At 35.0% G+C, this 25,588-nt stretch overlaps 1 protein-coding gene and 2 long non-coding RNA genes across 4 annotated transcripts in view; 1 reads left to right on the top strand and 2 right to left on the bottom strand.

Annotated features, from left to right (window-relative positions):
- The window catches only part of LOC111338036 (neogenin-like), a 32,721-nt gene extending 11,666 nt beyond the window's left edge, over positions 1-21,055 (bottom strand). The window contains exons 1-10 of one of the 2 annotated variants that reach the window (XM_088761026.1): positions 20,869-21,055; positions 16,893-17,213; positions 15,713-16,012; positions 14,629-14,913; positions 13,934-14,203; positions 12,770-13,003; positions 11,501-11,750; positions 1,377-1,576; positions 926-1,098; positions 368-509 (exon numbers count right to left, since the gene is read on the bottom strand). In XM_088761026.1, the coding sequence (XP_088617152.1) occupies positions 368-509; positions 926-1,098; positions 1,377-1,576; positions 11,501-11,750; positions 12,770-13,003; positions 13,934-14,203; positions 14,629-14,913; positions 15,713-16,012; positions 16,893-17,213; positions 20,869-20,935 (2,242 nt within the window). In that variant the 5' untranslated portion in view covers positions 20,936-21,055. The remainder of the gene's footprint in view (positions 1-367; positions 510-925; positions 1,099-1,376; positions 1,577-11,500; positions 11,751-12,769; positions 13,004-13,933; positions 14,204-14,628; positions 14,914-15,712; positions 16,013-16,892; positions 17,214-20,868) is intronic. The other variant, XM_022944439.2, reaches the window with a different exon arrangement.
- Positions 19,646-21,072, top strand: LOC148741436 (uncharacterized). The gene is made up of 2 exons (XR_016001836.1): positions 19,646-19,962; positions 20,115-21,072. It is a non-coding gene; the product is annotated as an uncharacterized LOC148741436 (long non-coding RNA).
- An 813-nt stretch (positions 21,073-21,885) lies between these two features.
- LOC148741435 (uncharacterized) lies at positions 21,886-23,267 on the bottom strand. The gene is made up of 2 exons (XR_016001842.1): positions 22,565-23,267; positions 21,886-22,482 (listed from the first exon to the last, which is right to left on the bottom strand). It is a non-coding gene; the product is annotated as an uncharacterized LOC148741435 (long non-coding RNA).
- Between the last annotated feature and the right edge of the window lie 2,321 nt (positions 23,268-25,588).

Below are 25,588 nucleotides of genomic sequence, written 5' to 3'. Positions count from 1 at the left end.
TGCCGCCATGTTGATGGACGTAAACAATAGACATCTCATTAGCTCCATTTGTTCGTCCACCAGCATTTGTTCCTTTCGCCATTGTTACCTGTGTCTCTGGAGATTGGTTGCAAACCACCTATATGAACAGCTTTACAATGTGGGTGAAATTATGGAAAATTTTGGTTTTTTTTGGGTTCATAGTGATAGTAAAACCTGGAGAAATTATAACAAGCTGTTCTGGATGAAACATTAGAGACTGGTTTGAAAGACAAGACAAGTTTATCGACTGGCATCACAGAATAAATATATTTGCATAACATTCCTGCTTGCTCAGTAGCTGAAGCATGTCAACTACTGTTTGTAAAAGAAGATTTGCTGGTTTTACCTTCACATTTACTGACATTAGTGCTTGCCTGCACCCAATCATTAGTGTATTGTCCTATACCAGAATCAGTACCCGCTGCTATTATGGCTTCATATTTGGTTCTTGGCATTAACCCTTCAATGGTGTAGCTCTCTTTATCAGCCTAAAACATAAGAAATAACTGGCTCTCAAACAAAATCCATCACTAAAGGATTATCATGGTAAAAAAAAGTTGTCACACCGCCTAAGATGAACAAAGACTCCTGTCTATCCTAACACCATACAAGAATTATGATATAGAAACTGTGCACCATTAAGCACATGGACTAACGCTCTAAAATGACCCCCCTCCCTGACCTACTGGCACTTTGTAACAGTTAAAATATTTATTCCTCCATGCTGCAACATCAGACATATTTTTATGGTGAGAAGCTGTATGATTCCCAATTACATGTATTGTTAATTCTAACTAGGAGTCCACGGAAGTGGTAAAGAGTCCAGTAGATAACAAACTTGTTGTTGACTCTGCCAGATAAACTGTCTACATCCACAAGTATGAGTAATCGTATGTATCCTTACTGGAATATCTTCAGTTGTGTTTTCCACTTTGCTTCCAACTCTTCTGAATATAATCTTGTAAAAGGATACTCTTCCATTCACTTTGGTCGGGTCAGGAGCCTTCCACGTCGCTATCAATCCTCTTCCTGTACTGTCAGGCTTTAGTAAAAAGTCTGTTGGTGGTACTCTTGGAACTGCAAACAAACAGTCGTGCAAACTTCATGGACCAAATCACTAACAGCACTCACTAAGCAGTTAAAGAGTACTTAACTTTACCTAGCTAGCAAATGACTAATATTCAAAGTCACTGAGCCTTCGATCCTTTCATGGGAGATGACGAAATGTATGTAAGGAAAACTGTTCATCGAAAGGGTATGCTACATGTATATAAAAAGCATTACATTCTTTTGTCTTTCATATCTCTTCTTGAGTGATTTTAAGGAATGCAGTTAATTTTTGCAGCCGCAAATACCTCCTCCTTTAGTAGTTGCTTCTGTCACTGCAATGGCACCTGTCATTCCTCGCTTATTCATTGCATAAACCTGGATGATATATTTGGTGTAGATTTTAAGGCCACGCAGGACCCTTGTTTGTTTCTTTGTGAACTCCTCCATTACTCCATGAGTGCCAGCTTCCTGGTATTTAATGTGGTATCTGAGTACTGAGTTGGGCCTGTGAGTAAAAGATACATCACCATGAGGACTATGGAAGAGGACACTATGTGGTCATGCATGGAAACATGCCAGTATTTAATAGCACTTCAAAATATGTGGGCAAAGCAAACAAGTGAGAGATACTTAAACCACAAGAGTAGTATAGTGATTGAGCGGTATAGATCATCAACCCTAGGGCCTTAAAATCTGAAATAATCCGTGAAAAATATACAACTCTATCTGTAAAACTGGTCTGGAATAAATCTGTAAACTGAGATGAAAAAATCCAAAAATCCAAATAAAGTCCAGAAATTTTTAAACTTTACGGAAAAATTAAAATCATAAAACACAGACTCAAAATGGCTTCTTAATCTTGTTTTCAAATTAAAACGCTTAAATTTTTTTTATTTTATTTATAGTATAAGAGAAGTGTGATTATAATATTCATTTAGCATTACTTGAAGATGATAGACGTTATTGTGCTTTTTGTGATAAAACTATCACAGAAAATGAAATTGTTGAAGAGAAATGTTGTGAGAATCAAAATGTGAAATTAAGAGATGGTTCATTTGTTTGTATTAATTGTGGATTAGTTCGTGGTTATAATTTAGAAGATTGCAAGTTCATTGCTTTTTATAACAATATGTATAAATTCCAAAAAAAATCAGTCTATATCAGAAAATACCATATAAAAAAGTTATTTATGAAATTGATGATAAATATAGAATTCATATAAATAAAGTCATTGAAGTCTTTGATCTTATCAAAGAAATAGAACTTCAAATAAAAAGTGGAAGAAAACGGATAATATCAATGAAGTTTATCATTGGTAAGCTAATTCATATGATGAATTTATCACCAAATGAAATCAAAGCTCCGAAATCAAAGAATACTTTTAAACAATATAATAAGTATTGGGCTCGAATAAAAAATCTTATTGGAGATGAAATTGATTCGATCCATAATCAGCAAATTTAGAATCATATTTTTTAGAATATTTGTCTGCTAATGGGCACATGTCTATTATCAATTCATCGATAACTTTAACATGATTTAAAAACACATGCTCATCAAATTGAAGCCCTCTCAAACATGACCTCAATATTTCAGTTACTATCTTTTCATAGGATGTGAAAGCAAATTTGCACATCTCGATATTTTTCTAATAATTCTTTAATTCCAAGAAGGTTTTTAATATTATTCCTGATCCAGACACAATACCAAGGATAATTGGGTTTAGTGTTACACCACCAACGATGGTTCCAGTAGCAACCAATCCAATGGATGTTACTTGACCAATGATATGTTTCCTATTCATGATTTTATGCATTATTTTAAAATGTCCAATATTTCTTGTGATAGAATTTATATCAATTTTTTAATTCATCAATTTGGTCTTTAGTTAGTTTGTCTGATATGTGACTCCAATTGAATATACTTCTTTGTTTCATATATATTTGGATATATTAATCTAGTTTCGCCATAATGAAATAACTATAATTTGGCTTTCCATCTAATTTTATACACGAGGGACTTGCAGCAATTTTTAAAGTTGTGTTATTTTGAAAGTATAAATTAATGGGGAATGTTAGATTAGTCCAACCTGTAGTTTTTAAAATTGGCATTTTTATATGATTAGTAGTTGTGAATTCATTTTTATTCAATTTAAAAATCCAGCTATTGGAGAATTGAAACCATCACTGACCATTAGTGTATTAATCCAGCATTTTTTATGATTATACCAGTTTTATCTTTTGGATCGACTGTGAAATCTAAATGAGAACTTTGATGGACTTTGCTGGTGTGGTCTGCAGAAGCATTAGCATACCATAATACTTGTGAAGAGTTATTAGGAGCTAATAAACCCCCATACCATATTTTTTTTGTTGCTTCATCTACATAATACTTTGTGGCTAGGCTGGTTGGTATTTTTGGTTGACGAATCATTAGTGGTGCATTGAAATATATAAAACCATTATGAACTACACTATACAATTTATCCCAAACATCTTTAACTGGTAAGTCATTGTGATAACCTTTAGAACTGTAAACAACAACCCAAATGTCTAAGTTCTGATCATATACCTGACCTGATTTGTTTTTCATAACAATGTCAACCATCAAATAATTAGGTGTTGTATCAGTCCATTTTGTCATATGAACAATACTTCTAACATGGTTTGAAAATCGATTAATCAGTTGTCTTGAGAGAGCTTGTAGCACTTAATGTATTGTGATCAATCTTATTCAATTTCCACCATAATTCAATAGCAACTGTATATTCTGATTTCACGGCACTGTACATGTTGATTCCAAACCATGATGAATAATAACTTTTATTGGTGTCCAAGTTGAGCTTGAATGGTTTTACACGATTATTAAATTCATGAAAGTCACCATTATCAGCCAGTTTTTGCCCAGAGATGTCATCTTCATCACTGAATTGGCCGGTATCCTACATAATATGCCTGAGATCATTACTCAGTCGACTGCTAACACCACGAGAAATATGGTCATCAGTACATTTTTTGCCAATGGCCTCGTTGTCATTGCTGAAACTGGTTGGCATGTCGACAATTCTTCTTTTTCTCACTTGTAATGGTTTTAGATAGGATGCATTAGGGATATCATAATTCATCACTTGATTCGCAGTCTCGAATATCACTCTTTTTTTAACTTGTTGTTCTGTTTCATCATAAGAGTGAAAACAAATATCATTTTATTCATAACATCTCTCGTGGTCATCAATGATCCAATACTGATACCTTGGTTAATTGCTGATTCATGGTTGAAAGCAATAGCATTATGAACATTCACTCCACTATTTTTTAATATTGAATAATTTGTTGCCATTCATATCAAGATCACCAGTCATAGCGTGTGTACCATCCAAAAGCATAACAGTATTTTTATCAGGTCTTTCAGCTATTTCTGTATTGAATGTTGTTATGTCAAGTTTTCCACTTAGTTCATTAAGCATAGTGCTTAATTCAGCTTTCTTAACAAGTTCAGCTTGTAATTTATTGTCATTTACAACAGCAGTGCCATCTAATGGTTGATCTGAAATGTCAGTTATTTGTCTGTCAGCACCATAAACACTACTGAAATTTAAAGTGCACCTAAACCCCCAAATTTTTTTGTGCTTAACAAAATAAGCTTATTTTTTGGAGTATTTCTGTGCAAAAATTTCTTAATTTGCTCAAATCTTTAATTTTCTGTGCCCAGTCAAAATACGAAAAATAGGCCACCATCTTGCCCCACCACCGAGTTTAAAGAGGAATGGCTCTAGCGGGTAATGTGACGTCAAATCAAGAACACAAAAGTCTGCATTTCACACATTTTCACTTGTTTGGGAAGGTTGTCGTCGATATTGTCCGAAATATGCCGACTAGGTGTGTTGTATGAGGAATGTATGAAGCGCGATACCCTCTTGCAAATTTCACACGTTGCTACATCCTTCTACAACACACTTAGTCTGCATATTTTCAGACAATATCAACTACAACCTTCCCAAAAAAGTGAAAACGTGTGAAATGCAGACTTTCGTGTTCTTGATTTGACGTCACATTACCCACTAGAGCCATTCCTCTTTAACTCGGTTGTGGGGCAAGATGGAGGCCGATTTTCCGAATTTTGACTGGGCACAGAAAATTGAAGATTTGAGCAAATAAAACAATTTTTGCATAGAAATACTCCAAAAAATACACTTATTTCGATAAGCAGAAAAAAATTTTTTGGGTTTAGGTGCACTTTAAAGCCTTTTCAATGTTTCCACCTTGTTTTTTGTTTAGATATCAGTGAGATCGGTTCCGCCATGTGGTATTTTTGCTATTTCGTCATCAACATATTTTTTGGTTGCAGTGTCATCATTATCGGTTGGTGTGCTTAATTCAGATATTTTTTTTTTGTCTTGCTGAAAATTCAGCGGAATCTTGATGATTGAATCCTCTATTTTTAAAATCGGTTTTCAAAGTATCATAATCAGATTTTTTCAATTTTCCAAGTGAATCTAATGGAATAATTTGTTGCATAAGTTGATGAAAAATATTTGATTCGGGAATAGACATCAAACGATTTTCCTTAAGTAAAGTGTCAAGATCACTTTTTGTGGTGGGATTAAAACTTAAAGGTTTGGGATTTCTTATCTTTTATCCATTAAGATTTATGTCACCAGTCATGGTCCCACCAGCTAAATGTAACTGTTTTGAATTTTTATCATCAACATATTTTTTATTGACAGCATCGCCATTATTAGTTGGAGGACCTAATTTTTCTATTTTTCTATTATTATTGGAAACAGAATTATCGAAATATATGAACTTCATATATTCATTCTATCTCATTTATCACTTTCACGGGTTTATTACGAATCAACTTAACGGCATGCTCCCAGTTGGCTTGTTAGCTCAATTAGTAGAGCGCTGCACTAGTATCGCAGAGGTCAGTGGTTCGAGTCCCGTACAGGCCCAATTTTTTTCAGGTCTGATTTTTGCTATTGCATAAATAGCGCTATCTACTGCGACGATCGTGCATCATATGTATCTAATACCGCAGTTCAAAGTATATGAACTTCATATATTCATTCTATCTCAGAATTATCGAAAGTTATTTCACCAAAAATAGTGTTATCGTTTTGTATATTAAAATAAGCATTTAGATCAACGGCATCAGCTTTATCATTTGCTAATTGATTGAATTGATTCTGGAAAGCATTTTTTTCAGTATTAAATTGGGTTTTATCAAGTTTGGTGTTTAATTGAGAAACATTGACAGTGTCTTTTACATCAACACCAGCACCTACATTTACTATTTTGTTGTTTCCCATGTCAAAATCACTAGACATAGTTTTTGATCCATCACTGTGAATATGTTGGTCAACGTAAACTTTTGTGCAAACATCTTGAAGATCAGTTGGATTTTTAACATTTTTAAGTTGTTTATTTTCTATATCATAGTCACCACCATCGGTTAATTTAAATCCAATACCTGGCAATCGTCTTGGTCCTGTTGATGTTTCACTACAATCGGATGATCTGGAATTTAGTAATCCATTCGAATAACTCATTGTACATTAATTACATATATTAAATTTGTTCATTTAAGTTTTTTACAATGATTTTTCTCGGTTTATCAACATATAAAAATGAATAACAACCAAGTGTTGCTGCTCGATATTTATCTATCGGAATGTCATTTTCTTTACACATCATTTTTCTTTCATTAGCACTCCGGAAATGATATATGCAAAAATGGCTGCAATTCAATCTTATGTCTTTTAGTGTTCCATAATAACTCTGGCTTAAGTAAATAACTGAGCATTTTTTATGTCTTCCTCCAATGAAATACTTAATAAATGGTTTTTGGTTCTTATCACAAACAAAGTCATCAAATATAACAATTTTCTGTGAATCCTCATTTATTTCAGATACTGGAATGATGGCATCATTACTTGCTTTAATAACAGGATAACCGACTTCAATTATTAGCGTCAAGATACATAATATATTTTGATTCATCATTTTCATCATAATCTTTCATGTATTTATTATTTGCTTTAGTATAACAATTTGCAATATAACTGATTTCACCATGCATTCCTTTTTCAATAAATTGATACCTATCAATGTCTGTCATCAATTCAAGTTTAACATTTGTCATTTTTAACAATGCATCCCAAGATAAGCCAGGACTTGTAAAATAATGGCATGGATATAGTTTATAATATTTAAGACAAGTTTTTCTGAAATTTTCAAAAACATCAGCCAACAACAATATATCAGACTTCAAGTACAAATCATAATAGTCTCCCATTGATTTTAGCTTAAAAGTTTCCCACACATTTTGAGCACGTTTATATTCATCATCAGATATATGTTCATTATTCAGTATGCTGTAAAATTCATCTCTTGTTGGTAATTTTATCTCATTGAATTTTTCAAAACTGTCTATGTGATCATAAGGATATACACCTTTTTAGTCATCAAATCTAATTCATTATTCTTGAATTTTTCTGATGTATATCTAAAAGCTTCTTTAGGAAGGTTATTCACTAACTCATCAAGACTTGAGCTCATGAATTGAAAACTATCAATGAATGTGAGATGATTTCCAAGCATGAAAGCCATATATTTTTCTAAGTTATTTGGAGCTAGTAGCATTTATATTCATTTGACACTCTTCTCCTTTTTTATTTGTGTATTTATTGTTCTTAACAATTTCACCAATCTCTTGCATTATAAAATGAGAATCATATCCTCTCAAATTATGAAAGATTACAGGTATTTTATCAGTTATTTGAAAATTAAGATTACAACCTTGGTGTGCAGAACCTCTGTATGAACCAGTCACGTGACAATGATCTCTCACACGAGTATCTTCATCAGTATATTCTTTTTCACAGATATGACATTTATCAGCATTTTTAAATTGTTCTTCATCTTCTTTTGTCATTTTCAATGACTTGTTGAATTTTGATTTGATGACACTCTTGCAATATTTTACTTTTTCAAGCATTTTTTTCCATAATTTATAAACAGCTTTTTCACCACGATATATTTGAATTGGTTTTGTGTATTTATCATCATAACAACAAACAACTTTGTAACCATATCCACAATCAGTGTGTTTTTGATAAGCTTGCATGAGTAAAAGATTTTTTATCAGAAGGCTTACATCCATGAATTTTCTCCGTGATAGCTTCAAAGTCAGAATAAATAACAAATGGAACTGGTAATTGTTTATGGAAATTATTAAATTTCAATAAGTCTTTGTCTATAGTTGGCATTTTAACAGCTTGAGCTCCATTTATAACACGACAATTGTCTTTATGATTATTCAAAACTCTTTCAGAACTGAAACATTGAAAACAATAATAACAAAAATGCTTTCTACCATTATGTTTTGTCATATCATGCATAAATCTATTAAAATCTTTTATTAAAACATATTGTGAATCATGTTCATTTGTTATCAATAAAAGATTCAAATGATCTTCAATTCTTTCTTTGCTAACGTAAAGTGGATATCTTTGTTGATTGTCATATCCAAATACATTCACATTTATGTTACTTTGCTTTTCTATTTTATTTATTTGACTAAGTTTGACTGGAAATTCAATTCCTGAATAATTTAATTTTTCAACGAACTTTTTATCAACTTTTTTAATCCTCTGAGTATACTTATCTTGTGGATTTAAATGTCTAATATGACACCAATGAAAGCATTCATTATCCTTATTTTGTAAATTAATCAAACCTCTTTTAGGATTCTTTAATTCTGGTGGTAATTCAATATAAGATGAACCTTTTGTTGGATTATAATAATTAAAATTTAATAATGCTTATCAACTGAGTTAATAATCCAACCAGATCCTTCTGAAATTCATTGTGCTATTTTATTTAATAATTCTTGCTCTGTTAACTACAAAGATTCTTCTAGCTATGTTATTTCATTATTGTTTGAGGTTTACTATTGAAATATACTTCGTTAATTTGAAATTCACCATCAGGATTGACTTTTTCAAAAAGTTATTTTTAATGATTCAACTAATAAACCAAAATATGCCGATTAAGTGTGTTGTAGAAGGATGTAGCAACATGCGAAATTTGCAAGAGGGTATTGCGCTTCATATATTCCTCCTACAACACACCTAGTTGGCATAATTCAGACAATATCAACGACAACCTTCCCAAACAAGTGAAAATGTGTGAAATGCAGACTTTCGTGTTCTCTATTTGATGCCACATTACCCGCTAGAGCCATTCCTCTTTAAACTCGGTCGTGGGGCAAGATGGCAGCCGATTTTCATATTTTGACTGGGCACAGAAAATTAAAGATTTCAGCAAATTAAAAAATTTTTGCGCAGAATACTCCAAAAAATAAGCTCGTTTCATTGCCCGAAAAAAAAAATTTGGGGGTTTAGGTGCACTTTAAGTACTTATAAAATTTTTGATTATTTTCTTTATTCATACAATATATATCTTTTTGATTCAGAATTACACATTATTAATTTTCATATTCAATTTTTCTTTAAGCACTTTTAAAAAATTTAAGTGTTTTAATTTGAAAACAAGATTAAGAAGAAGCAATTTTGAGTCTGTGTTTTATGATTTTAATTTTTCCGTAAAGTTTAAAAATCTCTGGATTTTTTTTGGATTTCGCCATATCAGTTTTCAGATTTATTCCAGACAATTTTTACAGATCAGAGTTATATATTTTTCACAGATTATTTCAGATTTTTAGGCCCTAGGGTTGATGATCTATACCGCTCAATCACTATACTACTCACAAGAAGATGAATCCATACTCAATAACTTTATTACCACATAGTAAGCGAAACCTCATAACAAATGCATTTGCACAGGCCTGCTTCATATTTCCAGTAGAGCTTAATGATGTGCGTGTGCTTGTGTAATATTACAACTATCATGTTCAGGGCCTGAAATCAGTCCTTTTGACACCTAAGTGGTATGCTAAGGTTGCCATCAGTAAATTTTCAGTGGCCAATTTTAAAGCTGATCTGGTTGTTTACCCTCTACCAGAATTCTTACTTCGCTGTTTGCAATGAGTTCAATTTGCTGCTGCAAGTTTTGTACTTGGTCACTATGTTAAGAACTTTCGGGATGTACTTAAAATCAGATAGCTTCTAATCAATGAAAAAAGAGATTTGAACCTCCTGAAATCATGCTTTAAGCCTTGCATAACACTGAGACTTGGCCAGATTATCTTAAAATAATAAAACAGGAATGCCACAAGGAACTAGGCTCAAGCAATTTAATTAGATTAGTGGTCCCAACCGAAAATGACACTTTCCAAGATAATGTGTTGCAGCTGTTTAACAATAGCTACCAGAAACTATTAGAAGCTGTAAAGATTACAGAACCTTTTTAATCCTTCCAAGAAGTTTTTTTTATACAACAGAGTAGAGTAGTTAGTGTTACTGTATTTTGATTCTGTAAATCCATTTCTACTTTTAATTGGATACTGCGTAATTTATAAATAACTTAGTTTGATTTATTCTTAATTGTAATTGATGTACTTTAACAGGAAAGAGCCACCCAGTGGATCTGTTAATAAATCATTACTATTTTCATTATTGTTATTATTATAAAGCTGCATCTGTATGTGTCTGTATCACAAATTTGACTTTAGTTCAATGTATGTTATATAATATAGAGAAACTACTTGAAATTCTCCACCTGTGTTAAAAAAAGGAGGAACAGCAATTACATGCACAGAATGTGTGTCAAAAGATGGATGTGTTTGATGTCGACAGACTTTATTTATGCAAAAATTTACCTTTTTTCCTCAAGACAGAAACTAGACAATACAAGGTACTATTGAACTCGACTTGTTTAATTTTAGAACATACAAAAATCTAGTTGCCAAGGTGGAGAAAGTAGATTACCTTGGCAACAGTGCTAGTCACAATCTCTAGCCCAGATGCTGAAAATGTTATAAAGGATTAGTTCACTGTTTAGCCATGAGTTCATCCACATGGGAAGCACTTCGGAACTTTGGAGAGCACATTCCTATTGCTTAAATTTTATTGACTCAATTGTTTTGTCACTATCATTGTTTCATCCAAAATTTGGCCAGCCATATCTTCCTTCCGAGGGGGTGAGATTTGCCAGCAGTAGTTGCCTTATTGTGGAACATGTACCGCGAGAAAGTGTCACTTCACAAACTGGTGACCCTGAACATTTATAATTTTTTTTTTCAGATGGCAATTATTAAGGACAGTTTAACTTCCGGGTGGACAACCCACAAACAGGAAAATGCTGTGTGAGAAATTTTACATTCACAACAATATATCTCTAAGAGATATCATGTACACAAAGTCATTAATAGAATAGTGTCATAAAGCTTGATCAGATAAGCAAAAGTAAACGAGGAAAAGATCGTCTACAAGGATTTAGCTACCAAATTTTCTTCCACAACTTACCCTGTATCGGGCTCTGACCATGTGACCCTAATGGAAGAGTCAGATTCCGCTTCAGCCACTAACTTTTGAGGTTTTCCTGGGACTTGAGAACTGGGGTATGTCTGGGCTGTGACCTCTACAGAAATAGCTCCTGCACCAGCCTCATTCTTAGCATAGAGAGCAAAACGGTACTTTGTATCAGGTTGGAGACCAGGCAGTGACTTTTTATGTTGGTTCCCAGATGTGCTCTCAGTTTTGAAAATAATGCTATCTGTAATAACAAGAACATTTTCATTATCTTCTACAACATGGCAATATCAAAAAGGAGAGAGGGGAGACACCCATGGGAATCTAGGGTGGGTTGAGGAAGAGAGTGTCCAAAACATGTCCTCAAACTCTACTCCTGTTCAACAAAGAAAAAGAAGGTATGCTTGTCAGGAATCTATCACCTGTATAAAACAATGTGCAAATGTGCTGGGTAACACTGATATCACAAAAAGTTAAGTGTCAACACAATTCACTATGAAGAGGGCCAAAATAAGAAAAGTGAATTTATATTTACTAGAGATTTCACTTTTCCCTGTTTTCATTCAATGCAAACTTTCCCTGACCCAAATGGAAATTCCCTGACTTTTCTCTTCAAAAAAATTTCTAATTTTTTCCTGACACCTGGCCATCATAATGAGCAAAAAACGTGTGAACCAGGCATCTGATCTACAGAGACACTCAGGGCCATTTCAAAACCTCAACCATTTAACACCCATTAGTGACTGGCATCTTATTTCTCCTAACAGTATCACTCCTGAATCAAACATCAAGGTCACAAGAGTAACGGCCTGCTCCCAGTTGGCTTGTTAGCTCAATTGGTAGAGAGCTGCACTAGTATCGCATAGGTCAGTGGTTCGAGTCCCGTACAGGCCTGATTTTTTTTTTTTCAGGTCTGATTTTCGCTATTGCTTAAATAGCGCTATCTACTGCGAGGATCGTGCATCATACGTATCTAATACCGCAGTTCAAAATATATGATCTTCATATATTTATCGTATCTCAGTAATGATAATGCTTAACAACTCATTGATGAGCAAATTCTCCTTGCCAGTATCTTAGAAAATTTATAGAGAACAGTATAGAGAAAATCCATACTGATGTTGGGTGTAAAGGGTTAAAGAGCAAAATGCATAGCTCATGCAAAACTTATGACCTCAAAACGCTTACCCTGTGTGGTGATACATTTATGTTTAGGCCACATAAGAGAGAATCTATCACTTTTAATGATAAAACTTAACTTACCATCACTTGGGTTGATCACGTTATAAAAGATTCTGTACTCCAAAATCTCTCCATTGGTAGCCTTTGGAGGCTCCCAAGTCAGTAGTATTTCAGTGTCTGAACGAGCAGTGGCCACCACATTTTCTGGTTTCTCAGGTACTCTTGGTTTAGGTGTAGGTGTTGGTTGTCTGGCTGGTATGGTAGTTGCTTGGGTTGTTGTTGGTGGAGGGGCTGTAGTAGTTGGAAGACGTTCTCCTGAAAAGGTAAAGAATCCTTGGTAGGCACAAAATTCTGAAGGATGTTCTAGAAGCAAAGGATTCAACTGAAGAGAAATTAATGTCTAAGATATGACAAATTTTAAAACAAAAAAAAGGAAGCTAAATGCCTTGGAACTTCACACATCAGCTTGCAGAACAAATTAATGGAGACAGAATTTTCCATTTTTTGTGTGAAAAATATTTCAAATTTAAAACCTACAATGTATGGTTAACTATCATGTTCCAAAGTTAACAAACTGTTGATCTTGCATATACCAAATTTTATGGATACACCAGGCCTTGTGAGGGATCTACATCGTTAGTGCATAAATTCCAAGGCACCGGTAACATCAAAACATAAAATCTACAATAAATTTGCAGCCTGCCTTGGATTTCAAACAAGTTCTCTCTTATCCAGACAGCTACAATCACTTTGTCATAGATAAAGAACAAACTTCAACTTGCAATTCTCCAAAATCTACTTGCAGATATATTTTTTAACAAAGTCCAATAAAATATCGAGCTAGTTTTACTAGAGCTTTCAAGCATTGAACTGGAACAAATGTTAACCTTTTAACCCCTAAAAGTGACTGTCTTATGATGAAAAGGTCATGAGAATAAAGCAAATGATCACCAGTTTAAGAAACTCCTGATTGCCAAGTAAATTCTCCTTGTTAGTACCTTAAAAAATGCACAACAGTGTGAACACCAATATTGGGTGTCAAGGGCAAAGAATAAGGGCCCACTGGTTTACATAGAGAACAATTTGGAAGTCTAGTTACTAAAAATTTCAACAACAACAACAACAGAAATGTCTTATCTCACATCACTTAAATTAGAGGTTACTAAAAAAAGGTAGATTTCTAGATTTGTACAAGACAGTGTCTCTGCAAATACCACATTTTGTCAATTATAAACATGCAATTACCTCTCCTGTAGACAAAAAGTTCTACTGTGGCTTGTACTTTTCCCAAATAGTTCTCTGCAAAGCATTGATAGACTGCAGCATCCCAGAAGACCACATCTTCAACTAACAGGAAGCCATCTCCAACTGTAATGTAATCACCTTCAACATCAAAGCCATTTTTGCTCCATGTGATTTTTGGTTTGGGTATTCCATCTGCTGTGCATTTGAATCTTACATCTGAACTAATATGTGCATGAACATCACTTGGTTTCTTGGTAAAAACAGGAGCATCTGGAAACAAATATAGAAATATTGATTCTTCTGAGCCAATACTCATTTATGCTTCATGTTGCAGCAATACAGTAGGTTGCCCAACATGTTCCAACCAACATTTCCATACTTCCTCCCCAGTTTCATTTCTTAATTTTCTTTTTAACAGCGAGCCATGCATGTGAAGACACCATGCTGTTAGAACTTGCATATCAACTTGAATAAAAAAGGAAATAGACTCCACTTTACCTTGATTTACTGACATAAAGTAAACCACTGTAAGTTTTTACAAAATTTGGTAAATCACTTGCTATAGGGTAAAAAAATTTTGTAAATCATTTCACTTTTTTCAAACATTCCAATTAGGTTTGATAACCAACCAGCAAGTGAATGAATTCAAAAGCACAATCTGGTGCTGTATTGCTTAGCCATAATTAAAAACTTACAATGTACTTCCAATTTGGCTGACGCTTCCTCTTTCCGGCCATTAGCCATTGCTTGACAGGTGTAATTTCCTACATGTGCTACAGTAATAGACTTAATCTCAAGGTTACTTTCCCCTAAGATTGAATAGTCTTTTCCAAGCAACACAGGTGAGCCATTTTTCAGCCAAGTTACTCGCGGTTTGGGAAATCCATTTGCTATACACTCAAGAACTACCTCGCTTCCAAGAACTGCCACTCTATCTTTAGGTTTTACCTCAAACTGAGGACGACGCAAAAAACCAGTAGCTGTCAGATAAAAAAAATAATAATAAAGACAACATGATCCAAAATTGGTCTAGTGACTAGTAAATTCTAAGTTATGGTCCCTCAATCAGGTGGACTCATTTTGCCTTAGACTAACTTACTAACTATCAAATAACTTATCAGAGATATCAATAAATGACCCTTGACCCTGAAACAACCCTTTACTCTTCATTTCTTCTTAATTTGTCACCCCTGCCAACAAGTACCTCATGAGGGCAAAACACTAGAAGAAGCTGTTAAACTGCCACTTTTAAAACATTTTTAAGTCAAAGTGAATTGTTTCTTTTGAAGCAAGTGTCATCCACAAACTTTTCAAACAGAAATCACAAATCGATAGTTTCCTGTCAAATTCTTTAGAAACTACCATGAATTCTATTTCAAGTATCATCTTGAAATCCTTTGTTTGCTTTTGAATCAGTTGAAATCAAATTTGTTGAAAAATAATTTTGACTCAACTCTACAATAAGAACATATGATAAATTTTGCTGCAAAAAGTGAAGTCCTTTAACAAATGTTCCATTTCAGGGCTTTGTTGCTGATTCAGTCACTGTTATTTCAAACGTTTTGGAGCTAGCTTAATAAAAGGATTACTGAGTACATGAAAGTTATTGTATAGCTTCAGACATTCCTCTTAGATGGAGTCTATATGGGGATAACAGGCCCAATATCCTGTCCCTGACAGAGACTTGTCTCCACACCTGCAGCCTAAATTCTGTCATCTTTCAAATGTTGAGTAAATGACAAGTGTTGCACACACTTCACATAACTAAGTAAAACATACCTGGTAGAACTTCAAAATATCCTGTGTTTGTGCTGGTATGCCTCTTGTTGGTAAATAAGTTCTCAGCAATGCACTCATATTCTCCTTGTTCCTCAAATCCAATATTCCTTATTTGCAGTGCTCCATTAGGAATCAAAGTATAATGTCCTCCAGATGAAATTGTGCCATTTTCACCTTTCTTTCTCCAACTTATTACAGCTTTGGGTGCTGAATGTTTTATACTACAAAAAAATCTGGATGTATCCCCTGATGGAACTTTCCTTGTACGTGAGAAAATGACAGACACCTTGGAGGAAATACCTGAAAAATTACAATATAGTTGTCAATACTATTTTATCATTTTGTGTAGAGCATATGATATATTACAATTATAATTTATCATGGGATTACTGAGTTTGTTTTATGTTCAATAAAAGCAACTCTTGTACCCCTCTGGTACCTATGCACCCCTCAACAAAGAATCCACATATAGGGAAACATTGGACTGTTGTTTGGTTGAAAAAAAAAAACAACAACAACAACAACAAAAAGAAAATAACTTAGACTATATCCCTCAGCTGGTAAAGTGCTGCTTGCAAGTACTCCAACAGCCCCATTCGCATCAAGTGGGCATAATGCATTGGAATTACATTGCACTTTCAGTGTGTGTAGTTATGCACATGTAGTAGGAGACTTAGATGCACATATGTTCATGTTTGTATTTCAATTAGTCCTTTGTCATTCATTACATGCAAATGCATGTACTCTTTCATTTAATTAGTTTAGGTGGTCTTGTTTAGTGCAACATACAGAAAACTTGAGATTTTACTTTGAAGCTCATTACAAAGCACTACTGTTCAAAATGACCAAAATCATTGTAATAAATGCAAATTCCATGAAGGAGTGGGAAATAGAGTGTCACAAAGCGATCTACGTAGCAGGACATTCCATAGCTATTGACTTCGCAGTCAGTCACCATGAATGCCTAAAGGCACCCATTATATTCTGCCTCATTAATTTCTTTCTCTGAGCTTGACTGAAACATTCAATCAGTAGCCTAAAGTTCTTTTCCCAGATTTAGACATGTTCATGTGGAATTTATTGTGGTTATCACCTCCACAGAAACTTTTGGGCTGTGAATCAAAAGGAAGTAAGTAAAATACAAAAATCCTTCCAGTAAATCTCAAATGGTAGAGCTTACCAGCAACAATAACACGAGCAGTTCTGCTTAAAACTTGGTATTCAAAACTCTGAATTCTTGAAGATGCTGCACACTGATAGACCCCATCATCTGGCTTCTGAGTCTTATTGTGAATAATTTCTGAAAAATGTAAAGATCCATTTGACGTAATCCTCCGTCTACTGTCTCTTGACAAATCCAAGTTATGGCCATCTCTTTTCCATGTTATACTAGGCTTTGGATTCCCTCCTACTCGACAATGTAGTTCTGCTGGTCTCCCCTTTCTGACATATATATCTGAAGGTTCCTCAATAAAGTACGGTGCTCTTGATAATGTTCCTGCTGAAGAAAATTGGAAAACTCATTTAAATGAAATGGGGACTGATTGATTATTATAAACCTATCCTTATCAAACTTATCACTCACTGAAGAATACATGAAAAAAGTAGTAACAGTAGTGATAAATTGTAACTAGACAAAAATCTCCAGTTAAAGACAGGTTATGTCAAGAGAGGGTATTTTTGGAACCTGGTGTCAGGAATTCTCACAAGATCATTCTGCAAACCACAAATCCTGACAGTGTGCATGAACTTAGTTTTAATTAATGGCATAGCAACTATCAGTCTCCTTTTTAAATATTTTAGAGGCAGAACATGCAAAGTAATAATCACAAGGTTAAAGGTTGAAACATTTTTTTCTGCAAGCAGAATTTCTCTATTCCAAATATCAATGGACGGTATCTCTCACTTTCCTTGTTTCTATTTTCAGTTCCCTTTAACTTGGTTGTGTTGTTTAAATGATTAACTACACTCTGTCAGAAAAAAACAAGTCATAGAATCAAAGAAAATCAAACTGCAAATTGTAACAGAAAATACAATATTGCTATTAATAGTTTCTGAAGTTTTACATAAGCAATAAGGAATAAACCATGCATGGCTTGAATGCAAAGTAAAACCAGGTGGCTTTCAACTGATTTTAAACTCATAATATAGTAAGGGGTAATCTTAAAAAACTTGTTTACACAAATTTAAGCAGATAATTTACGACTGTCTGAACTGGTATTTTAATGAAGAAACTGTCAGTGAAGACATTTCTCTACCAAGATAAGGGACAGCAATAAGGCAAATCTAATTTATCAGATCCAATTTACCCAATGAATCACTTGCTGTGTTAAACTTATTATATGATTGATAACATGGACCCCCATTAATTCAGTAATTAGCTGCCTTTCAATAACAGATCTTGTTTCTATACATATATACATGACCATAAAGTTAATAATAAAATTTTATACTTTCACCATTTGATTTTGTCTTATTCTGGTGAAACTTCAACCACAGATACAATTTTGAAAGTTTAGAAAATATGACTGGATGATATAAAATTTTTGAAAAAATGAGAAAATATCAATTCCTTTGTTTTCCTCTCAAATTAAGGTCTTGAAAACAGAAAACATTCTAATACTTAACATTCTACTCAAGTTAAAGTCTTCCTCCCTTTCCTCACAATCCAGTGCTGATCTGAAAAGCTTTCTTTTTAAGGGGAACATTTAAGAGTAGCAACAAAATATATCATGTAAAAAACAGTCAGGTTCTACATACCTATTGATTAATGTGGGAAAATTTTTCCACAAAGGTTTATTTAAGATTTTGTTCTACAAAATATTTTTTTTAATTTTTTTCTCTTGCTTAACACCAAGCATGTAGTAAGCAAATGACTTTCACAAAAAAAGAAAGGAGAAATACAAATATTTTCAACATTTTTAAATGGAATAATGAAACACCTGCTAAAGATGAAGAAATTAGGAGTATTTATCAAGATTTCTAGACATGAAAGATAAATCATCAGTCCAAATGATGCTATAATTGACTCAAAAATCCTAATGAAAACAAAGCAAAGTGACTTAATTCATAAATGGCTTCCTAAACACTTTAAAACTATTTCAATAAATTGTAAGGTGATTTTTGAAACTCATATTACATTAACTTCAAACAAAACTTGTACTATGTTAAATTGACTAAGAAATAGGCATGCCACTGATTTTAGATCCAATGGCTAATTTTAATATAACTTGAAATTTATTGTGTTAAAAATGTATTCCCAACAAAAACTTTGACAAGCACCTCACTATATTTGCATACTGCACTGAGTGAGTCCCTTGAATTCAACAGAGATAGCTATATCAAGTTAATAAATTTGGCAAAATTGATTTACTTTGCACTGAAAATAGACAAACAGAGGTTGATTTTCCAAGTGGTTTGTTTCCTTGATGCAGTATTTTTCTTCCATGGTCACAATGCCAATATAACACAATAATGAAATATCTCTAGTGGAATCAAGCGTCATATAGTACTAAATTTTATCTACCAACTTAGTGGTAAAAATTAAAGACAACCTAAAATGGCTTAGCTCACAAATTTTCTCATTAAAATTTTTCTGTCCCACAAAAGTATTGAGGACCTCATTATGTCATACTGATTAGTTATTAGATGCCTCGGGACATCTTTTTTAATCAAAAGTATTAAGAGACAAAACATACATAACTGAAAACATAAATTTATAAATTTGTAAAAATCAACAAAAACTATTGAGTCATTTGAACCATAAAATGTTTCATTAAAAACATAACGAAGGTTTAAAAATAGAGGTTGCTACGCAATAAGAGAGTTGTAAAGGAACCTAAAGGGTGTAAGAGATAAAAACTGAGTCACTTCCGTTCCTTTGTCGAGACCACGTCCTCATAAATTGTACTACTTAAAACTACGGATGTTTCCCAAAATTTTGGTGAATTATTAGTTTCCGGGAAAATCTAATGACAATTCGACACCTCTGAAGTCTTTGCAAAAGTATAAGATCATTTGGAATCTCAATAAAAGCAAATTTCAAAAGCAGGAAAGAAGTTGATAATATTCAATAGATTAACATAATTTGAGGAACGCAGGCGATTTACGCACTCACAAAGAATTGATACCGCTTTTCACACCTTTGTGAATGAAAAGGATGTAATTAAATTCGCAAGATGTTCCAGAAAGAAAAACCTGCGACCAGGTTGTGAAGCGAAGTCATTGGAAACGTAAGGCTCCACCAAAATGTAAGTTTCTAAATCCCGTTGAAAAAAAAATCCGTCGCTATCCCTCAGTTCAACCCCTTTCCCGAGTGTGTTGGTTCTCGTACTTAAGTAAACATGTGGGTTAACTACTCAGATGAGCTTTCCCTCCATAAGAAATAATTTTTTTATCTTAGGAGTGCGTGGTGGTCAAACGGAGATCCAAAGAAACTCAAGAACAACATCTACTTGAGAATTGATGAACACATGTGGCGAAACACGAAAGAGCTTGTCTGACAAAAAAGAAGGGTTAATTTTACACACACATAAAACTACTAAACATGTTAAGGTTTATAATTTCACAGTAATGATTCAAATGAAATTGAAAATGTCTTTCCTCAATATTTCAGATTTATGGTAGCGGAAATGGTACAAGAGACACTACATTAACCGTTCTTACATCCTTTGGTAATCAGATCTTTTCTTACAAGAAAAAGAGAATTTGTCAATGCTATTCATTCTGCGTGTATAGTGAAACAAATAGAGCCCAGATTGTGCACACTCGCTGAACCGATTCAAGGGTTAAGAGACATTCGTCCTTTTCGCTTGTTGGATCATTTAAATCGTCTCAAAAATTCATATTTGCGGTCTACAATATACGATTGAAACGCTAGTTTAGGAAGTAGTTGAAGGGGAAGCACACGATTGAAAGACTTCGACCCATAGCAAGATAAACAACGAGGTGCTACAACGCGTTGTATCGCCCTCTGCCCGTGCTCAGGCAGAGGAAGACAACTTCTCGTTACCGAAACAAATTTCCCTAAAAGTTAATGTATTAAACAATAGCCTGAAAGAGTGAAAGCCTAAAAGAGACCTAACGTGCTTCTTTTTGTTCCAAGCTTGGCAAAACGACAACAATGTTATGAGTACTCAACCAGCTGAACATCGTACCTGAAATGGCGGCGAGCTGTAGAATTGCCAAAAGGCACGCCTTACATCTGTACTGTAGCATAACCATTCGCCTGATGCTGCAAACAGAATTAGATGAAAGAAAAGCACGTTTAACGCTCTTACGCTGAACGCCGAGTAACTTCACCGCATCTTTCAAACTCGGTAATTAATCAAATGCTTGGAATAAATAAACTTGCTTCAAGACGTCACAGGTCATTTATACTACGCGCCAATCACATCGCTGTATATTGTGCCCCCACTGTCCTCTTCATAGTTTCAGCTGTTTACAAAGATACCTCTCTCCTTGAGAGGAATTTTGAGTATCTGCTTCCAATCCCATGAAAATTTCTACCTGGTTTTAAATTCCGCCTAAGATATTCAACGCCGTGCAATATCGAAGGTAAATTAAACGCGAATTCGGCTAAAGACATAGCCGGGATGGCCGGTGCATCCCAAGGAATTCCAAATTTGCGAGTGTCTGCGCTTCGCCCCGAAGTCGAGCGGTGAACTCGACTACACAAGAACTAAAAGAAAAAACAATTAGCTCATTGTACTTCAAAAATACAAAAGCGATGTTGCTCTCGGCTTTTAAACTACAAACGGGCGTAAATGTTTCATTACATGTGGCTAAATGTGCTGCCGTAAAAACTTAGTGAGCAGCGGATCGTCAGCAAACTTTGAAATATGTATATTATTAGAAAGCCAATACAGGTTTAAAACACAACAAACAATTATTCAAGATACGGTTGTTAGATTATATTTAGCTTTTAATGTTAGGGTGCCATGTAGGTTTTTTGCTCTTATTTATATTGGAGTTACCTCGCACTTTCCGATGTGTCAAGAGGGGGAACGGTAAAATAAACAGAGTTAATGAACAGCATCTGAACAAAAAACAATGAGGTTATGATGAGACTTCAATGAAGTCTAGTTTCTTTTGATCGGTAAATCTTTGAAGAGGTGTTGAAATATTTGAAAAAGTTTCCAAATGAGCGATTGAAAATATGAGAAACTTATGCATGAATTAAGGACAGCAGGTTTAATTCCCAGAACAGATAACATGTCCCTCGTAATTGCGTGTTTTTAAGTTAAAGGTTATCCGTAGAATCTTCTCTTACAAACTCATGAAACATTAAACCGTTTAAAATGCTGTCTCTGTTGTTAGTTTGATTTGACGTGACAAGCCTCGAGCGCAAAAAGTCGGGTGGTTCAGCCGGATTGAAGAGATTCCCTCAGTACTCTAAGTGGTTCCAGTTCTCATATAAGTTATTACAAATCTCGGGAATTTTGCTTCTATCAATGGAAGTTCAGTTGCCTGACAATCCAAAACGAGTGCATGCCCTTCAAAAGTCAAAAACCCGTCAAGCTCGTTGAGAAAAATATATCTTAAATTCTATGATTACTTCCCACCAAACGGCAACTGTGGGAACACGAATTCATTCTTCGGAAAAATTTTGCAGCTCTCTCTTTCTTGGCTGGCATGTTTCGCTCTAGCATGCTCCTTTTCCTTTCATCATCAAATCTCTACATTCGGAAAGCTCTTGTAAAGAAACTTATTCCTTTGCAATCACGAAAGCAATCACGAACGTAAAGGACTTCTGTTCCGCCTTGAAGTTCCTGAAGAAAAGTAGATTTTTTTTTTCAGTGGGTGTAGAAAATGAGTTCTTAGCAACCCCTCGAAGATGCACGGGTTTATTACCTTGTTTATTGGTTACAAGCGATTAGCTTCCCAATACACCATGACAGAATTTAACTACGGAAATGTGAAACTCTATAGCTGGATGGAGACAGAAATTTCCGGAGGAGAGTAACATTTACCCTTTCGGGTCAGAAAAACGCTGTTAGAAATTGCAATCCTTTGACCAAAATTTCTACGGACTGTTGTTCAATCCTTGAATCCCCCAAGAAAAATTACCAATTCTTGGCACTGTCAGCCATATTTTTCGGGTCGAAGAGTTTGGTGTTGAATCCAAGTACGTCCTCCTTTCGATAACTTTTCTTTCTATGGCTCATCACCTATCGGCTTGAAATGGTAGATACCGTTGGGTGGTTTTCCTTTTGCATGGGTTTTAGTTTCGGCTTTGGTTTTCACGTTATTGCTTTTATTTCTCTTCGAGATTTCCTTTGACTTTTCAGCTGGTGAACAGTGACCCGTTGAAAAAGAAAGCTACAGTAATGTGTCGTCATCCAACTACAGGGCCTGTAGCTAGGGCGCCACTGGTGCAATTTTCAGTGATGTGCATCCAATGAAAGCCGGCAAGATTTTATTAAAACTTTCTCCCGGAACCGATGGGATTGTCTTCGGTAATGTTCATTTGACAGCAGCATGAATGCATATACATGATCACTGATAACTATTAAATCGGAAATTTTGATTGTTATTTACAATTTGATGGCCTGTTAACAGTTTTTTTTTGTTTTTCAGGCGCCCCCGGCCACGGACCCTTTAGTGCAATGGTCAGTGCTGCAACGGCCGGACGACATATATACTTAACGGAACCAGAGTGCAATGGTTCCGCCGAGTAACGCCTGAAGGAGGGTACACCAGTACGCCAAAATCGCCCAGGAATCGAACCTGGCCCCCCGGAAGCGCTCCCCGCCTAACGGGGCACCTGAACAGTCGGGGTGTGCAAGGACTGCTGTTGGGTAACGAGTCCCATAATGCAGAGAACTACATGCTATGAGACCCTAACCCGCGTCAGGTAACAGTAATTAATTTGTCATTCCGACTCAACTGAGAAAATCAGGCATCACCACCGGCACATATGGAAGTACTTCAGCATGCTTCGTGTGATCCAAAAGATTCAGTTTTCAGATGCCGACAAACAAATGAACCGAAAGATTCTGCGCATTATTGAGGTGGCACTAATCGCAAGTTTATTGCAATCAAGAGGCATACAAATCGGTTGAAGATTTGTTTGAAGTTCGAGAGACGTGTTTTTCAATTTTGTCAACAGTTGTCGCTACTAAAAATGATTTCTAAAAAAAAATTATGATATCGATTCGGAAAAGATAACGTGAAAGAGGCAAAACTACATCAAAATGAGTGATTCTATGGTCAAAGGAAACTTGAGATTTCTTCTTTATGTCTATGCCCTGGAGGATGCTTTACAGTTAAAACTGATTGATGGTCTAAGTTTACTCGGCCAGAACCAGTAGGTTGGTAGAACTACAAGGCATGGGGTGGGTGGGGTAGGAGGAGAGGTCTAGATCGCAAGCCGCAGTCACGAGATGATGTTGAATATTTCTTGGTTTTGCCATCAACACGAAGATTTCAATACTCCTCTTCTTTACCAAACGAGACATTCAGATTTCCGATCTGGTAGTATTCAGTCTAAAATATGCTCCGCAAATGAGGTTCGAAACGCTTACGACAATTTTCGTGACTACAGGGACAGTTAAGCGTGGCCGAGGTGATAGTCGCAAGAGGTACCTGGATGAAACAAATTTCATTCGTGATGAATCACTCCTTCACACATATTCGCAGGCACTTTACATTTGAGATGGTTTTCATTTAATGTTGGAGGCGTTGTCTCGCAATTTCTTTGAAAGTAAAGTTAGTTAAAATAGTAATTCATCTTTGTATTGTGGCTGCGGAACGTACTGAATTGGGCGCCTGTTTGATCATCTATTCCGTTATGTTCTTACGTTGACACATCGTAACATCCTGATTAACATTGATTTCTGTTAGCGCACTAGATTAAAAAAAAAAAAAAACAGAAAGAAAGCCGCAGTAAACGCTTGCAGCCTATTACGTTTAGCACAATTAGATTTTAATCAAAGTCAGTAAGGCTTCGACTGAATCCGGAAACGACAACCGTAGTTGCAAAGACAATATTGTATCACCTTGGTATTAAAGCAGTTCTCATGATGTACAAATGACAACCGGTGAAATCACACCACGGCGTGGGCCGGAAAAGATCATTCTGCGGTCTTAGTAAAATCGAACTGCACTTTTTTCTTTTTCTGTTTGACTCCACTCGGCTTTGTTGCTAAGCATTTCGTTCAAGCTAATTAAAGACGTGATACATAATGTGAAACGGTTTTATTGTTTGTATGTAGTTACGGTGAACCCACGCGGTGTTCAGTTTTGAAGCTCACGCCTTGTAAATCCTTTCCATTGTCTCTGTAAACTTTTTTCCCCGTCACTTTTTAATTAATCAGACCGGGATACGCTAATTTGGTATTAAAATCTTCCGTGGCATCAAAAGTTATGTTCATTTCCTCCAGCCTGAAATAGTGTCTATACTTTTGCTAAACGATTCAGATGAAGTGTTTTCGTCCACTGGAACCTTCGGCGCTAAAGATAACTGCGATGCTTCGACACTAAATTATCCCTATTAGTGGTATGTCGGCAAATTCCACGCGTCTAAGGCCACGGAAATATTTAATTGAACGGTATATTCTGCGGTTACAGTAAAAACTAATTATCAGAAATTAACGGAATTCAATTTAGGGGATCCAAAAGTTTAAACAAGGCAGCCTCGTTTGACAATAGTAACACGTTTCTTTTGCTTTAGTATTAGATTTTTTAAGCCTTTGCGGGGGTTAGCGTCTTATTTTGGATTCAATCTTTGTTCAGGTTAATCTGTTTTATTGATAAGCAATATGAAGACTACCTCAGAGACACGTCGGGGTGCAGTGCCCTTCAAACCCAGAGAATTTTCGGACTTTTTATTTTTGTAATGGCCAGACGTAATCTGCACTTAACCTGTACGGGTCC

The sequence above is a fragment of the Stylophora pistillata genome, chromosome 1, assembly GCF_964205215.1.
Source record: "Stylophora pistillata chromosome 1, jaStyPist1.2, whole genome shotgun sequence".
Taxonomy (NCBI): Eukaryota; Metazoa; Cnidaria; class Anthozoa; order Scleractinia; family Pocilloporidae; genus Stylophora; species Stylophora pistillata.
Note: the sequence above shows the minus strand (reverse complement) of the source record. Positions and strands in the feature narration are given on the sequence as shown.